Here is a 16,743-nt window from a genome sequence, read left to right as displayed (position 1 = left end):
GCGCTGGCAGCTATTTCGGTCAACGGATCAGCCTTGCTATCCAACGCGGTAATGCTGCCAGTATTCTTGGTACGCTTCCACGTAATGATAGTTTTAATTTTATGCAGTCGTAGTATTGTAAATATAGTTATAAGATTTGTTTTGATTAAATAAGCAATTAATTAGAAAACACGTGACGATCAAGGATCGAACCGGGAACTCCGTGGTGAGAGTGATCAATTTTACCTATTGCATCACCGACGGTCGAATGACATTCGATTTGGTTAAAGCTTTGTATCTACTGACAGATATTTAAACACCACTCGTGATAGAAGCCTTTAATTTTCCTTTAATATGTTAACTTTAACGTAGACATAATATGTATAAATATGGGTGAAATCTCGTAAATAAATTTAATATGCCAATGATATTTTTATGGAGGCTTTATTCCTGTCTTACCTACTACTCAATGTTAAGTGATCACCGCCGCCCATATTTTCCTGCAACAGTGGATCATTGCTGCCTTAAGTAAGGTGAATGGATTTTGAAGGTACCCATGTCATATCCACCTGGAAACACCGCCAGGAATCTCAATCTATAGTTTGGTTGTACGTAAGTTCCTTGAAAATTGCACTGTGGAGATATGCCACATATCCAGATGGTGAAAATGAAATCTATTTTTGTGGTATCATACGTAAGTGGAATTCGGCGGCAGGAATCAGGTCAAACAGCTCTCTGGAAAACACCTGTGATAAATGCAACGAACACGCAAAATGAAGCGATAGAGCCTCTTGCTGTAAGGCATACATGACAACAGACCAAGGCTGTCCAAGGTAGTGGAGACGTATAAATTATATAATAAGTGTTAAATATTTTTTTGAAGTGGAGAGAGTGATAAAGTGAATCATTGTAATTCTGTAATAACTTAACACAAAGTATGTGTCCAAAGGCAATGTATGCTTCTCTTCATCTGCGTGCTAATCGAATTTTTTTTTCAATGACGAAAAACATTTAATATTTTGCAAGATTTTCACTAACAGAATGATCTAGTGTATATTTCAAGCTTCTCAATTAGTGAGTAAAATAATTGAAGATTGAGAAAACTAATTGAATAAGTTTTGAACTTTTGTAGAAAAGTGTTGTACATTATTGTATATTTGATCACTCTCGTCGTTCATATTTATTTAGTGCTGGCTGTCCAGAATGACTGCATGCGGATTGTCACTAGTTTTTTTGGATGCCAAAAATAAACGTGGTCTAAGTTATATAATCATAGATATTCAGGTCATATATATGCCAGCATATCTATGTGTCTTCTACCGCATTTATCACGGGGAGTGTTCCGAAGAGCTATTTCACCTGATTCCTGCCACCGAATTCCACCTTCGACACGCAACAAGTTAGGATAACATCCACACCATCTGGATGTGTGGCGGTCCCACACAGTGCGGTTTTCAAGGAGCTTTCTTCCAGGTACTACAAAGCTGTGGAATGAGCTTCCTTGTGAGGTGTTTCTGGAATGATGCGACATGGATACCTTCAAAAAAGCGCATAAACCTTCCTTAAAGGCCGGCAAGCTTCCTGTGATTCCTGATGTGGGCGGTGGAGATCACTTAACACCAGGCGACCTGTCCTCCTAATCGATAAAATAATATAGCGTATAGATGACCTGAGAGCCCAATAATTTGTGACCAATTTTGATTTGCCAGTGTTATATTCAAACTAGACCAAAGATGAACAACAGGCTCATTTCCATCTTGAGGAATCCGAGGACAAACCAGGATTCGGCTGACGAGGGGTGACTGATGACTTCGGCAATACTAAGACGAGCATGAGCATAAGAAGTAGCATTTCATATTATCTATTTGAAGGTCTTCAGTTTATATCTACATTGATACATCACGAAAAGAAAATTGTGAATGTGATATGGTAGTTTCTGACATTCAATGAGTGAATTGAAATTGTATTCTGAATAAAAATATATGAATTTCATGAGTTGCGGGCACGGCTAATTTTTTTAGTGTAAAACCCAAGCTGGTTGCGCGTATCAGCAATAACAGTGCAATATAGGACTTAAAATATTTAATCCTAACTAATATCCGCCACTTCACACAAAATAGGACATATAAGCAGACCAACAGACAAGAATACCAAAAATACGTCCAATTATCCAGATTTCCCAAAAAAAAAAGAAAATTATACAGACAGAGGCGACAGATTCAAAGTTCAATCAAAAAATATGTTATGTTAAAAAGGTATGAAAATGAAATTACTAAAATTAGATTTCGTATATTTATATTAGTTATATATATATTTACATATGAACCTGTAATCAGACTATACAGTTATAAAACAAATATCACTTCAAACCTGCGATCGAAATTATAAGATACAGTGAAATAAGCATAATATTAATAGTAAATGTTACATTACATATCATAATCATTTCAACATATTTCGTTGAAACATTCGGGTCAACTAAATGAACACGATCCGTTTGAAAGTAAAGCGATACCTCGATACGCCCCAGTTGCCTTTAATTACATCACAACCAATAAATAATATCTAAAGCTATTCGCAAGATTGAAGCCATGATGCTTTCAGAGAATGGAAAACGCCGTTTTACTTTTTATCATCTATTTAATATATGTCAATACTCTGTTATCTCTATGTAAAGGCTTATACTACATAAACTTACAATAAACTATCGTATAGACGTGTGTATATGTCAATGCGAGCGCTAGTTAGTGATTCAATATTTAAATTATAATGCTAAGCGTGGCTGACTGTTTACGAGATGTCAATCAAAATTTGTGGCAGCACAATACAGTAATAGAATAGTACTTTAACTTCACACTAGAGCGACCGAGAACACTTGAAATTATCATTTTTTTTTGATGATGTCAAACGACAAACAAGGAGCGTATGTGTCACCTAATGTTAAGTGATCACCACCGCCGTACATGAGTGTAATGAGGTCGCGGTGACGTCCCGTTTTATACTCACCCTGATGAGGCACCGATAAACCGTGAGAAACGCCGATTTAAATAAATTTAAGCTGAATTAAATCAATAATAAATAACGTATTTATGCTGCAGAAAAGATTTATTGAGTTGAAATCAATATTATGAAAGTACACTGCCAGTACATATATAGGAGAGCCTCTTGTAAGCTCATAAGGATATTGGCCAATATAAAAAGAATAGTGATGTTCATAACATCAATATCTTTTAACGTAGATTGCATTATATTTTACAATAAACCACTAAATGACGAAAAATTACCAACAAAAAAAATTATCGTCATAAATTAATATCTTAGGCCTATTATGATGTGAAAGATAATTTGAATGATATAATAGTTTGGATTAATGGATGTAAATTTATTATAAGTGAATGTTACGTTACACTCATTTGAATACAATATTTCAAGTTTCTTTTGTACTTCATTCTGACTTGCACGAAATAACTTATAAAGCTTTATAGCGAATAGGTTTTTGAATTAGAATTAGAATTTGTTATATACCTTATATTACAAGTTTTTGGATTACGTTCCTAACGCGCTTTTAGTGTCTGCAATAGAAAAAGAATTTCTTCTCTCGTCACTTGTACTAGTTCTTGTGTAACTGCACTCTCGTACTTTTTAATTTAAAGTATTTATTCGTGTTATTACATCATATCGAAACTATCCAACAATCTTAATGCCATTCAAGTTTTATTTTGTATTAAAAGTACACTCTAGTCGGTTACGTTTAAAACTTCGCCTATTATCGCATTTGCATAATAACTGCTAAGGGGCACAATTATAATTAACACTTTGTACGTTCGACATTAGTATACAAGAGGAAATGTAAAGGACATGTAGCAATTAAATATCTGTTTGTGTGTCTCACTATGTTATTAGAAGGGAAAGTAGAACGGACTTGCCGTAATCATAATGTAACTTTAAACTGTTTCAATATTTATATATAATACGCGGACTGATCTACTGGCGATCAAATATAACGTTTTTCATACTAAATATTTACTTGACGCGAGATTGGATACTTGAAATCGTACTAATTGGGACGCATTTTAACGGCTGTCAGTAAATTAAAATCAAAATGTTTGTTACTTATTCTTATTATTACTTAGATAACATGACGACAAGAGACAAGCAAGACAATGCAGCGCTCAGAATTTTGGGTTCAATCAAGAACAAGGGTGCGAACAAATTACGTGCGGCAACCGCACGAGCCCATGTCCGATCCGAGTTGACCTTTATTTGCCGCGCGAGCCAATAAGTTGATATAAATCTAGTAGAACTTGACTGCCGCGCGGCAATCGATCCAGCTTGCGGCCCGCGGCGGCTAGACAAACCACTTCACTCTTGTATACCAAATTAGCAATAACTTTAATATTTATAGCACCTGGGGACTCCTATACTAGCCTGCAGTACCTTTTCCGAGTATCAAAAGAGTCAATTTCATTGTCAATTGTCCATTTTTTACATATTTGCAGCGCGCGAGCGAATAGAATAAGCTCCTTTGATGCGGTCTCAAAAGCCGTGAGTGAGTGGTTCGGTTCGTTGAGCGAGCCAATGCTCGCTTCACTGCACGCGACCGTCTATAAGAGGCGTGGCCGCCCCGCGTCATGTTCGAATGTTTGCCGCGCGTAATTTGTACGCACCTTAGCAGTTTCGCTTTTTGACATATTAAGATGCTAAGTCGCACTAGCCCCGTAATATCACCATCTACGGCAACTTTCAAACATTCACGGCAATAAAAGCCTCCAATGTGGTCCAAACCCACCATACCACTTTTAAAACACTGACACTCATTACTAAATATAAAGTCTTATTTCTTACTGATACGATCAGTTTGTAGTCAATCCTGTAATTCAAGTCTTTTAAAATATCAATTCAAAATATAGCCTTATTTAATAAGGCTTTATATTAAGAAATATTCAGGCCCCACATAAGATCCACATTTAGGAAAATCTGATGGTGCTTGCACAAAATCTTTTTCTGTTCCCACTTTGAAGACGAAATCGAGTCCTCTTGTCCAGTGCGCTGATCTCTCGTCTCTCATCAGCCAATACCCAGGGTTATCAGCTTGAAACCGTAATGAAACGATACCGAACTTTGGTATGACTATAGTATCTTTTAATACTGGTCTGATGATATTTCTCGAAGGGAATAAGGTCCCATCATTGTTCATTTTAATCACCATATCTTTTTCCAGAGTCTTGTTGAATTTCTGGATTGCCACAACATAGAAACTGTAGCCGTGTAAATGGAAAATGTGGTCCGATTCGCCACCTGCGGATAAAGAAAAACAAATATCAAAGTTCTGAAATATAATATGTGTAAATCATTAATTGATATGAGACAGGTAAATATTAATTTTCAAAACGTAACATATCATATAATTGCTGGTATGTATTCGCAGTTACGAGCTTACTTAAAGGTTCAACAAAAAGTTGAAATATACATAATATAATAAATATACATACATAAATTTATTATACATATAAGATAGACATAAAGATATATTCGAAAACCCAAATAGCCCAGTGTTTATTGCGATTTGATGTGGTAGTGATCCCGCTAGGTGCAAACATTTATATGATGATAATTGTATTTGAAACTGGAATTCATAGTATACCTTCCTATCTCATAAAAAAAGAAAAGTAACATATTATATTATATAGAAAATATTTCTCGCTTATAGAACAAACTAGAAACTTAATAATCAGTAATTTGCGTTACGATAGTGACTCGCAGATTACATCTCAACCGTCATGCATTTCTGTTCGCGCAATAAATATAAAATATAATCTTGAATATTGTGAATGTTGAATATGCAAATGTATTATTAACACGTTATTTACATTTTATAATTACCATGTAAGTGTGATGCATAAGCTTCCATAATAAGTTAATCTTGTGTTCATTCTATTTTTTTTAAAATTTTTATGGATGAGTTGATGAAAAAAATAAAATTAAACACAGCTTCAACGTTTAAACTTAACAGAATTCTAACTTTGTTTGAATTTTGAATACAGTAATTAACTAATGGGAGGCTCCTTTGCACAGGATGCCGGGTAGATTATGGGTCCCACAACGGCGCCGTAATGCAAATGCAACGGCGCGTGAAGCAGTAATGTCTAATCGTAATGATTAGACATTACTGCTTCACACGCCAGTTACAGTGTTTCGTTCTGAAATCGTAGCTAGTACAATTACTGGGCAAATGATACTTGACATCTTATGTCTCAAGGTGACGAGCGCAGTCGTAGTGCCGCTCAGAATTTTTGGGATTTTCAAGAATCCTGAGCGACACTGCATTGTAATGGGCAGGGCGTATCAATTACCATCAGCTGAACGTCCTCCTTGTCTCGTCCCTTATTTTAATAATAATAAAAAAAAAACAATAAATTGAGTGATGCTTAAATGGGTATCGCTCAGCATATGCATGCTTATAGAGCTGGTTTTAGCCGGAGTGTTTTCGAGATGTTGGACATAAATAATAAAACACAAACAATCACTTACATTGTCAGGCATAGCAAATACTTAAAACACAACAAAAAAATATAAATTTGATACAAACAGTTAAATAAACAATAGTTTCAAAATTGTTTGCCTACCGAATGCATTATTCATATTAATGCATTTTTAAATGATAAAGAAAGACGTCACTACCTCTTGCAAGATACGTGTCCATAACTAAAGGCCAATTATATAACTAATGACAGCAAGCTTCCGGTTGAAACTCAACAAATTGCAAAGAAAAATACACCTTCCGAGCGTTATAATTGTACGTTCACGCCACCGTAACCCAAATGTCTCCGTAACAGTTTTTGTTCCTCCAAATGACTTAGACAAAATGCAGGTCACTTCATTTTGAAAGTAATTTACTGTAGATCTTTAACTATTTGAAGTTTAAATTATATTTCTAATTGCGACCATTGAACGCAATTAGAACTAACGGCTCATTCTTGATTTGGTCAGTTATATTTTCGTTTTATTTTGATGTATAGGTATGTTCTTTTACAACATGTATCCAGAAAATGTTCAAAATATAAATGTGTTATGAAGTTCAAAACTATTGTTAAAAGTCGTATATGTGGTAAAGGTTATAGTAGTATAACACATATCATCATACGACAGATTAGGTATGAAGTGACCGCCGTTAGGGTATTTCAAGAATAAATTTAATTGTATCGAAATATTATTGAAAACTAGTTGACCCGGCAGACTTCATACTACCTCAATCGATACATAAAAGACCTAAACTTTTGTATAAAATAAACTTAAAACAAACAAAAGGACTCCTTTTTTTAAGTGTGTTTAAGTAAGTGTATTTTTTACCTTTTTTTATTATTAAGTTAGAAAAATATTAAAATTCTAATTAGTTATTCATTTTAAATTATTATTTTTGTTTGATTTCTGAACGACGGGGGACACGTCAAAGGAAAATCAAAATTGTTGTTTTTATTTAAATCCATAGATTTTCGTGTTTATTCAAACCTTTTAAACCGTCCCTGGACTTCCACAAATAATTCAAGACGAAAATAAGCCAAATCGGTCCTGCCGTTCTCGAGTTTTAGCGAGACTAACGAACAGCAATTCATTTTTATATAATATACTAGTGGACCCCACAGACGTTGTCCTGTACATACGTCTTAAATTTGAAAAATCGGTCCAGCCGTTAGTAGGAGTTCACTAACATACACATGAGTAGGAGAAATATATAATATGGACGGAATTGAGAATCTAAAACAAACTCAAATTCACGGAAACAAACAAAAAAAACATCAAAATCGGTCCAGCCGTTTAGGAGGTAGTTTAATTGTGAATCTAAACCATTCTCGAATCCACCTGAAGACACACACCAATCTCAAATTCACTGGAACACACAAAAATATCATCAAAATCGGTCCAGCCGTTTAGGAGGTAGTTCGATTGTGAATCTAAACCATTCTCGAATCCACCTGAATACACACAGAAAGTTTCATTAGAATCGGTCCAGCCGTCTAGGAGGAGTTCAGTGACATACACACGCACACAAGAATTATATATATAAAGATAGATAGATAAGACTTCTGAGTTTCTTGCGTCCGTCTGTCTTCTCAGGTCTGAGGCATTAATTTCCGAATATGTAATAACTTTTTTGACGTTCAATAAGTGACTACACATCCCTTACCCTAAACTAATCTAAGTTGAAGTATTTAATATATTAAAATTGTTTAACTTGAAAAAAAGCTTAAGGTATTTCTTAAATTGTATGTATATTGATATGACAATATAAGGAGAGGTTATTTATTAGTGAAATCTTTTATTGATTATAAAATGTATTTTATTCTCAGTTACAATTCTTGAATCATATAAAAGTAATATTTGGTTGGAGTGAGAGAGGACGAAACTGCCTACCATATGCATGAGAGAAAGGGAAGCCAGACAGACTGGCGCCGTTACGCGTTATGTAACAAAGCGGTTTATCCTCTCATAAGAAGTTATTCACTTCAAATATTTTAAATTTAATTTATAACGATTGTTCGGCTCATCAGATTTTAGTTGATAGCCACCGCCTACACTTTTATGCAACATCACAGAAATCAAAATCCCAAGAGCATTGCCGGACTCACGAAAGAAACTCTAGCAATAGTTTGTTTGTTTGTCAACACATGGCAGAAATTTCCGTAGAAACCGCAGTGTGGAGGAACGCAACATCCATCCAATCGTATCCAATTTTGTAGTATGTCGTGCGTTTGAGTATTATTGCTGCATAACTTTACATATATTGTAACTGAAATGATTTGTGAGTGGGTGATTGTCACAAAGAGTTTCTTGCCACTTCTTCTTATTAAAGCTCAACCCTCAAAGGAGGTGGATATAAAAAGAAAAGTCATTTCCTTGACCTGCCTGAATAAGGTGATTTTTGATTTAATTACCCTAAAGGATTGAGCTTTTGATTACTGTTAGTAAAAATATAATATTAATTACAAGTTAATGCAGAATTGTCAAATTGTAAGTAGAGGTATTTGGTGAGTATTGCATGATATGTAGATTAGGATTATTTTATTGTTGTTTGCTGAGATCTCGTAACAGGTTTCATCATGCTCGCTTAAATGTCACTGCTTGTGGCGGCGACATGGGACGGGTCGTCCCCTTCCCTAAAATATGGTTGAGGGAGGCGATGGCTGGCTCATGCGTCATGCTCGTGAACGGGCGCTGCTTGTGGTGGCAGGATGATCCTGTTGCCGGAGACTCGGTTTCAGATTCTTAAAAGTTATTGTGTGTATATATATGTATGTATTTATACATATTTATTTATTAATAATCGCTTATAAAATGCTCACAGAATACCCTTATTTATTTATGGTGTATGTGGATGATGCAGCTACTGTACTCAATAACTTTTGTATTTATTTACTTTTACTTTTTTGACTTACTCGTGTAAGACATTGACTATTTGACGTTTGATTGTGTTTGTTGCACCATTTTACATATTATATTATAATTGAAATGATTTGTAAATCGATATAAATGTAAATCTTGATATAAAAGAGTGGCAATGAGTTTCTTGCTACTTCTTCTCATTAGCTCAACCCTTTACGAAGTAGCGGTATATTCAATAAGAAGATTTTTTTTTTGACATTCATAAGTGTCATTTCCGTGACCTACGTGAATAAATTGATTTTCATTTGATTTGATTTGATGGAGAGACAGGAATCACGTCATACAGCTCTTTGAAAAACTGCCCGTGATAAGAGCAGTAGAAGAACAGTTACGCGACGTCTACGTAACTCCAAGTGACTGAGCCGTTCACAGCCTGCTGACCTTTTATGTTTAACCTTTACCAGATTCATGTTACTATTTAAAGGAAAGCTATTGCGCTTTGTTACCGCGCGATCATTCAAATAGTGGATTACGCTTCGCCTTAGTTTTTTTTTTATTGAAAACATTTATTTGGAATTCCCTTGTGATTCCTCTGGTGATACAAGAGAATGTGTGCGGTGATCACTTACTATCAAATGCCCGTTTGTGTGGCCGTTTGTCCACCTCTTCCATATAAAAATTAAATGTAGTCTTTGAGGACTGCCAATAGAAGTGAAAACAAAGTCACCTGTGAATTTTTTCATCGAGCTATTAGGTCAGTATATTATAATTATTTTTGGTTTGTAAAAAAGTGTTAATGACCAATTTAAACTTAAATCCTTGATCATAAGCACTTATAATAATTTCGTATTAACTGTTTTATTTATCAGTAGAAATTACTATCATGTTTATGGTGAAATACAATTTTAATTTATCGCGCGATCGTGCAGTTATTGCTATTATTTTACACAAAAATGTTTACACTATTTTGGTTTATGGTATTTAATAAAGTACGAAACATAATTTTGATTCCAATGTATGTAAATGTAAATAATGTATTCTAATAACGTATGGAGGTATATATATATATATATGTTAATATATACCCAGTATACATATAGCTCATGGAAAGCTTTCGTTGACGATGATGCGAGTTCCATGATTTATGTTCTTCTTCAAAAATCTTAAAATTTTATACGCTTTTATGATTCGGTTGTGCGCTATGAAGATCTAGCATTGTCAGTCCAGGCTAAAATGACACCACGAGCTTACCTGTGAGCCATTGAAACCTTTGTCCGTTGATGACTGACGTAATAATATAAACTTATAAAGACCAAAAGTAAGGCTGGGTTGTACCAACTAACTTTAGCAATAACAACATTTTTAACCATTATAAGTAGCCGTCCAATCTTCGCCAGTTAAAGCTATTGTTAATGTTAAATAGCGACCTTTCAAATAAATTCGATATTGACTTGTTATTCCACTTTTTAACTTTAACTATGCCAAGTAATACGATGGTGTAACACATTCCGCAGTCTATATTAAAGTCAGCGTTACAGTTAACATTCAATTTGACTTAAACCTTAACTATAACAGCTAATATGATGCAATCCAGCCTAAATATATAAAAGTTGATATTAGCAATACTTGTGTAACTACACTAGATGCCTGTTGAATGTTTTGTAAGTATCACAATATGCTGTCTGTACCGCATGGCGTCACTCAACAACCACTTGCATAATCATAATTATATTATGTAACAACTTACGGCTGTACGAAACCTCTTGGGGTATCTTATGATCGAGACAATTACGTTGTCTTATCTCATGTATACCAGTTACAACATTAATTTATGCCAAAACACTATAAATTGAAACAATCACTCTATCAGCAAGTAAATAAAGAGAAGGTAAGTAAAGCTGTGCAAAATGCTCTTGTGGGTAATGAATGAGTTTTGAACGGCTTTTATGGAAGAGGATGTGGCATAAGAGTCACGTGATGGTATGTGATGCGGTGTCCACATTATACGGCAATTCGAGAGAAATCGCAGTCTTTTAGAAAAGTGTACGCACTTTTTTTGAAGATTGTCATATCGTCCTGGAAACACCGCACAAGTAAGCCCATACTCCATCCAGAGGAATCACAAGAGCGTTGCCGACCTAATAAATTTAATTTGAAAGTGGGAGAGTCACGCTGCTGTCTTATGACGTCAGCACAATCGGGCCAGACTCGTCCGGGTTACTTACCACACTCGCACAGAATACCGGCGTGAAGTAGCGGCCTAGTGCCGCTATGTTTCGCATAGGTTAGTGTCCAGGACCGGAGGCCATTCCCCCCCGTCCTTCCCCCCCCCCCCCCAACAAAATATGAGAGCGGTCCTTAAAAATAAATTACCCCAGGAGGGTACCGGCTCTTGTAGAGCCGGAGAATCCCTCCCCGAGCATTCGCGCTCGGGCTGCCCCTCGTATTCTGGGGAGGGCACAGTACCGCGTATGTCACAGGACAAACAGGGCAGCAACACCACGGCACCCCGCTCCACGCTTAATGTGGACTTTTGTAACATCCGGGGAATTCACTCCAACTTAAACGCCGTCCACCACCACCTTGAGACGGCGCAGCCGGCCTTGTGTTTCCTTACGGAGACGCAGATATCTCGACCTAGCGATACGTCATATTTAACGTACCCCGGGTACAAAATTGAGCATAATTTCATGCCTCATGCCGGGGTATGTGTGTACGTTAGGGAGGATATCTGCTGTCGCCGTCTCGGCAATTTTGAGGGTAGGGGCCTGTCTACTCTCTGGCTCCGCGTAGATTTAGAGGACCGCGTCCGCATCTATGCGTGTGTCTACAGGTCCCATAGTGGTAACGCAGAAACGGATCACCTCATGGGCTGCGTTCAAGCGGCATTTGATGACGTGCTTGCTCAGATCCCCTCCGCTGAAATCGTAGTTTTGGGTGATTTCAACGGGCACAATGCCGAATGGCTTGGATCACGTACCACAGACTACGCAGGGCGATCTGTGCATAATTTTGCATTGGCGTATGGTCTGTCCCAATTGGTTGAGTCGCCGACGCGGCTCCCGGATGTGGATAGCCACATGCCGTCCTTATTAGATCTTCTGCTGACTACACATCCCGATGGTTACCAGGTCTCTGTCGACGCCCCTCTCGGAACGTCCGACCATTGCCTGGTCAGGAGTGTAGTGCCTATCCGACGCCAACGTCGCAGACCACCAGCGACCCGCCGCGTTTGGCACTACAAGTCAGCAGATTGGGATAGGATGCGTTCCTTTTTTGCATCCTACCCTTGGGGCAGGGTTTGTTTCCTTTCAGATGATCCTAGTGCCTGCGCCGTTGCAGTAGCCGATGTGATACTGCAGGGCATGGATATTTTTATACCAAGCTCTGTAGTACCGATCGGTGGCAGATCACAGCCCTAGTTTGATGCGTCAGTTAAAGCAGCATCTGACTGCAAAAAACAGGCGTATCGAACTTGGGTTGCGGCGCTGGGCTCAAAGGATCCGAACTGCAAAGTTCTGAAGAGGAAATATAACCGTGCCTCCAGATTTTTTAAGCGGCAAATCGCCCGTGCGAAATCGAAGCACGTCGTCAAAATTGGCGAGCAGCTTTCCAGTTACCCGACCGGAACACGCAAGTTCTGGTCGTTGTCGAAAGCTGCTCTTGGTAACTTCAACCAGCCGTCCATGCCGCCGTTGCACATGAGGAATGACACCCTGGCCCATACGGCAAAAGAGAAAGCCGATCTCCTGTGCACTCTTTTTTCCTCCAACTCGACTCTTGACGACAACGGAAAAACACCGCCGACCATCCCGCGGTGTCAGAGCTCCATGCCTGAAGTACAGTTCCGACAGAAAACTGTTAGGCGAGCTCTGTTTTCGTTGGACGTCAGGAAGTCGAGCGGGCCGGATGGCATTTCTCCAATCGTGCTTAGAACGTGTGCCCCTGAGTTGACGCCGGTGCTAACGCGTTTATTCCGGCACTCTTATTCAAAAGGCGTAGTCCCTGATTCATGGAAGTCAGCCCTTGTCCATCCGATCCCAAAAAAAGGAGACAGTTCGGATCCGGCAAACTACAGGCCTATTGCTATTACCTCCCTACTCTCCAAAATTATGGAGAGCATAATTAACCGCCAGCTCTTGGTATACCTTGAGGGTCACCAGTTGATCAACGACCGGCAGTACGGCTTTCGCCATGGTCGGTCGACTGGCGATCTTCTGGTATACCTAACACACAGATGGGCGGCGGCTATTGAAAGCAAGGGGGAAGGCCTGGCAGTTGGTCTGGATATAGCGAAGGCCTTTGATCGTGTATGGCACAAGGCGCTTCTCGCAAAACTTCCATCATTTGGGCTTCCCGAGAGCTTATGCAAGTGGACCTCCAGCTTCCTCACTGGGCGCAGCATACAGGTCGTTATCGACGGTTATTGCTCGAATCCCAAGCCCGTGAACGCTGGAGTGCCCCAAGGCTGTGTGCTATCTCCCACGCTGTTTCTTCTGCATATCAATGATATGTTGGACACCGCCAACATGCATTGCTATGCAGACGACAGCACTGGTGATGCCGTATACACGGGCCATGCAGGTCTCTCTCGGGAAAACGTCGACCAGTGCCGGGTGAAACTTGTGTCTTCTATCGAGTCCTCTCTCGAGAAGGTCGCGGAATGGGGTAAGTTGAACCTTGTCCAATTTAACCCCCAGAATACTCAAGTTTGCGCGTTTACCACTAAAAAAACCCCATTTGCCGTATCACCGCTCTTCGAGAACACTTCCCTTAAAGCCTCGCCTAGTATTGGAATACTGGGTCTCGAAATCTCGAGCAATTGCCAATTCCGTGGCCATCTGGAGGGCAAAGCCAAACTGGCTTCAAAGAAACTGGGCGTCATAAATAGAGCACGGCAATACTTCAAGCCGGCCCACATTCTAGCGCTCTACAAAGCGCAGGTCCGGCCTCACATGGAGTATTGCTGTCATCTCTGGTCTGGCGCACCCCAGTATCAGCTCGATCCATTTGACCGCGTGCAACGCAGAGCAGCTCGAATTGTCGGGGACCCAGTACTCTGTGAACGGCTGGATCATTTGGCGTTGCGTAGAGACGTCGCTTCATTGTGTGTCTTCTACCGCATTTATCACGGGGAGTGTTCCGAAGAGCTGTTCAACCTGATTCCTGCCGCCGAATTTCACCTTCGCACGACACGCCACAAGTTACGATATCATCCCCACCATCTGGATGTGTGGCGGTCCTCCACAGTGCGGTTTTCAAGGAGCTTTCTTCCTCGTACCACGAAGCTGTGGAATGAGCTTCCTTGTGCGGTGTTTCCGGGACGATACGACATGGGTACCTTCAAGAAAAGCGCGTACACCTTCCTTAAAGGCCGGCAACGCTCTTGTGATTCCTCTGGTGTTGCAGGAGAGTGTGGGCGGCGGTGATCACTTAACACCAGGTGACCCGTACGCTCGTTTGTCCTCCTATTCCAGAAAAAAAAAAAAAAATAATAATAAAGGGTCGATAAAACGTACATATTAATTTGAAAATAGAATATAAAGTAAATACCTCGACTGATCGATCTTCCTAGGTCGAGTTTACCGAAACCGACTTTACCCGAACTCTACATACAAAAAGGCGTCTGTGTCACAATAGGTAGAACTGTTGACTCTCTCATCCGGTTCGATCCTCGCCTGCATACCCATGTGCTTTCGATTTTTGAATCCATTGTTCGTTTATTTTAACAAAATTGTCATAATAAAAGAGTATGAACTGCGGTTATCACTTCCACAGGTGACCCGTATTGCCATTTTTCCTCCTCTTCAATCAATAGTTATATTTCGTATTATAATCCTCGTCTTTATGAAGCTTTCATCTGTCTTGCTTTTTTTTTTTCGTAAGTACTAAATTACTATAAACAGTGCTTAAAACGGCTTAAGCAAGTAGACTTCAAACAGGACCTAGTTAACATACAAATGCGACAATAATAAACGTAAATATTACATTACATTAATGATTTATCTTATTTGGAAAAATATTTATCTAGAGTTAAAACCGAGGAATTGACTCTCGAGGGTGTTGATTTGGATAAATTGAATACATGAATGAAAATTATTTATTGCACTTAAACATATAAAATTAAGTTACAATTTGTGTGTACAAAATAATACCTAGTATCCTGAAGGTGTAGGAGATTTATTTATAACTTGACATAAGGCAATAAAATAACACTATCTGCATAGTCAAGACTAGTAAGAAGAAGAGTGGAGCCAGCACAATTTATGTGGGAATAGGTAAAAAGTACGAAATCTACGTAAGGTACCCGTTGCTGCAAAAATCCTTTTACTGACATTTTCAATTCCTGTGCTCCATGATTACGTCTGATCAATGTGATCGTTGTCAATAGTGGTCAAATATCTGTTCAGTTTTTTACAGACTTACTGAAGACAAATTGGAGGAATATTTTTGTTTCCTCGTAAGTATTAAGAGACTAAATTTAATTAATTTTTAATTATTAAGAATCTTGACTTAACTCGGACATGAGAAGGAGCCAGAGTGTCGACGCCAGTCGCGACCCACACCGATTATATTATTACGAAAGAACCAAATACACCGAATGTTTTCTTCTATATCTCAAAATTTTCAGTAATAAAATATCATAATTATAAAGTAAAATAGGAAAATATGAAATATTTCCAAACGAGAACAGAAATTGAAAGCTAAATATCCAATTTCATAGACGCGTAAAAGGAAAGGCTTTCACGGAAACGAATCTAATACCGGTCGGTATTATATTATTATATTACCCCACTTTGTAACAACGCAACGTGACCAATCAGCCGTTCCAGAAACGTGAAATTATTTTTCTAATACAGTAATTTAACTGACTCTATTTTAGGGTTCCTTACATCCTTCATAATTTACATACATCGCCACTTCATTTCAATATTCGAATCAAGTTAGTAACAAAATTTAATAACTTAAAATTTAACTCACATTGTGTGTATATTATTTGGTAGAATCATACAAATCTAGAAGTAACTCGAAGTGAAGTGAAGAATAGGAATGTACAAGAAGTACACAAATTTTATTTGTACGAAAATTAATGGACGATGCGAGACTCGAAGCGGCTTTCGGCTTCTGCCCGAGCGCCCTTAGCAAATGTACAAATGTACTAAAAGTGGTATAGCCGCGTTAAAAATATACAAAAAAAAAACAAAAATATACATAATATATACAAATAGACATTTTGCTTATGATTGGTTTATTCGGACGTTTAACGTTTCTCACGTTGCAAATAAGCAAGGCTGCCATTCGGAAATTTCAGAATTATTATTGTATTGACAGTGTTATAATAGTCAAGATTTTGCATATTCTTGGATTATTCTCTGGTATAAC

At 38.1% G+C, this 16,743-nt stretch overlaps 1 protein-coding gene across 1 annotated transcript in view; it reads right to left on the bottom strand.

Annotated features, from left to right (window-relative positions):
• Positions 1-2,257: 2,257 nt before the first annotated feature.
• LOC126969106 (uncharacterized) overlaps positions 2,258-16,743 on the bottom strand; it is a 49,870-nt gene continuing 35,384 nt past the window's right edge. Inside the window, exon 5 of the mRNA XM_050814412.1 lies at positions 2,258-5,277. Within this exon, the coding sequence (XP_050670369.1) occupies positions 4,907-5,277 (371 nt within the window). The 3' untranslated portion in view covers positions 2,258-4,906. The remainder of the gene's footprint in view (positions 5,278-16,743) is intronic.

This window comes from Leptidea sinapis, chromosome 17, assembly GCF_905404315.1.
Source record: "Leptidea sinapis chromosome 17, ilLepSina1.1, whole genome shotgun sequence".
Lineage (NCBI taxonomy): Eukaryota > Metazoa > Arthropoda > Insecta > Lepidoptera > Pieridae > Leptidea > Leptidea sinapis.
This window is presented reverse-complemented; position numbering and strand designations above follow the sequence as displayed.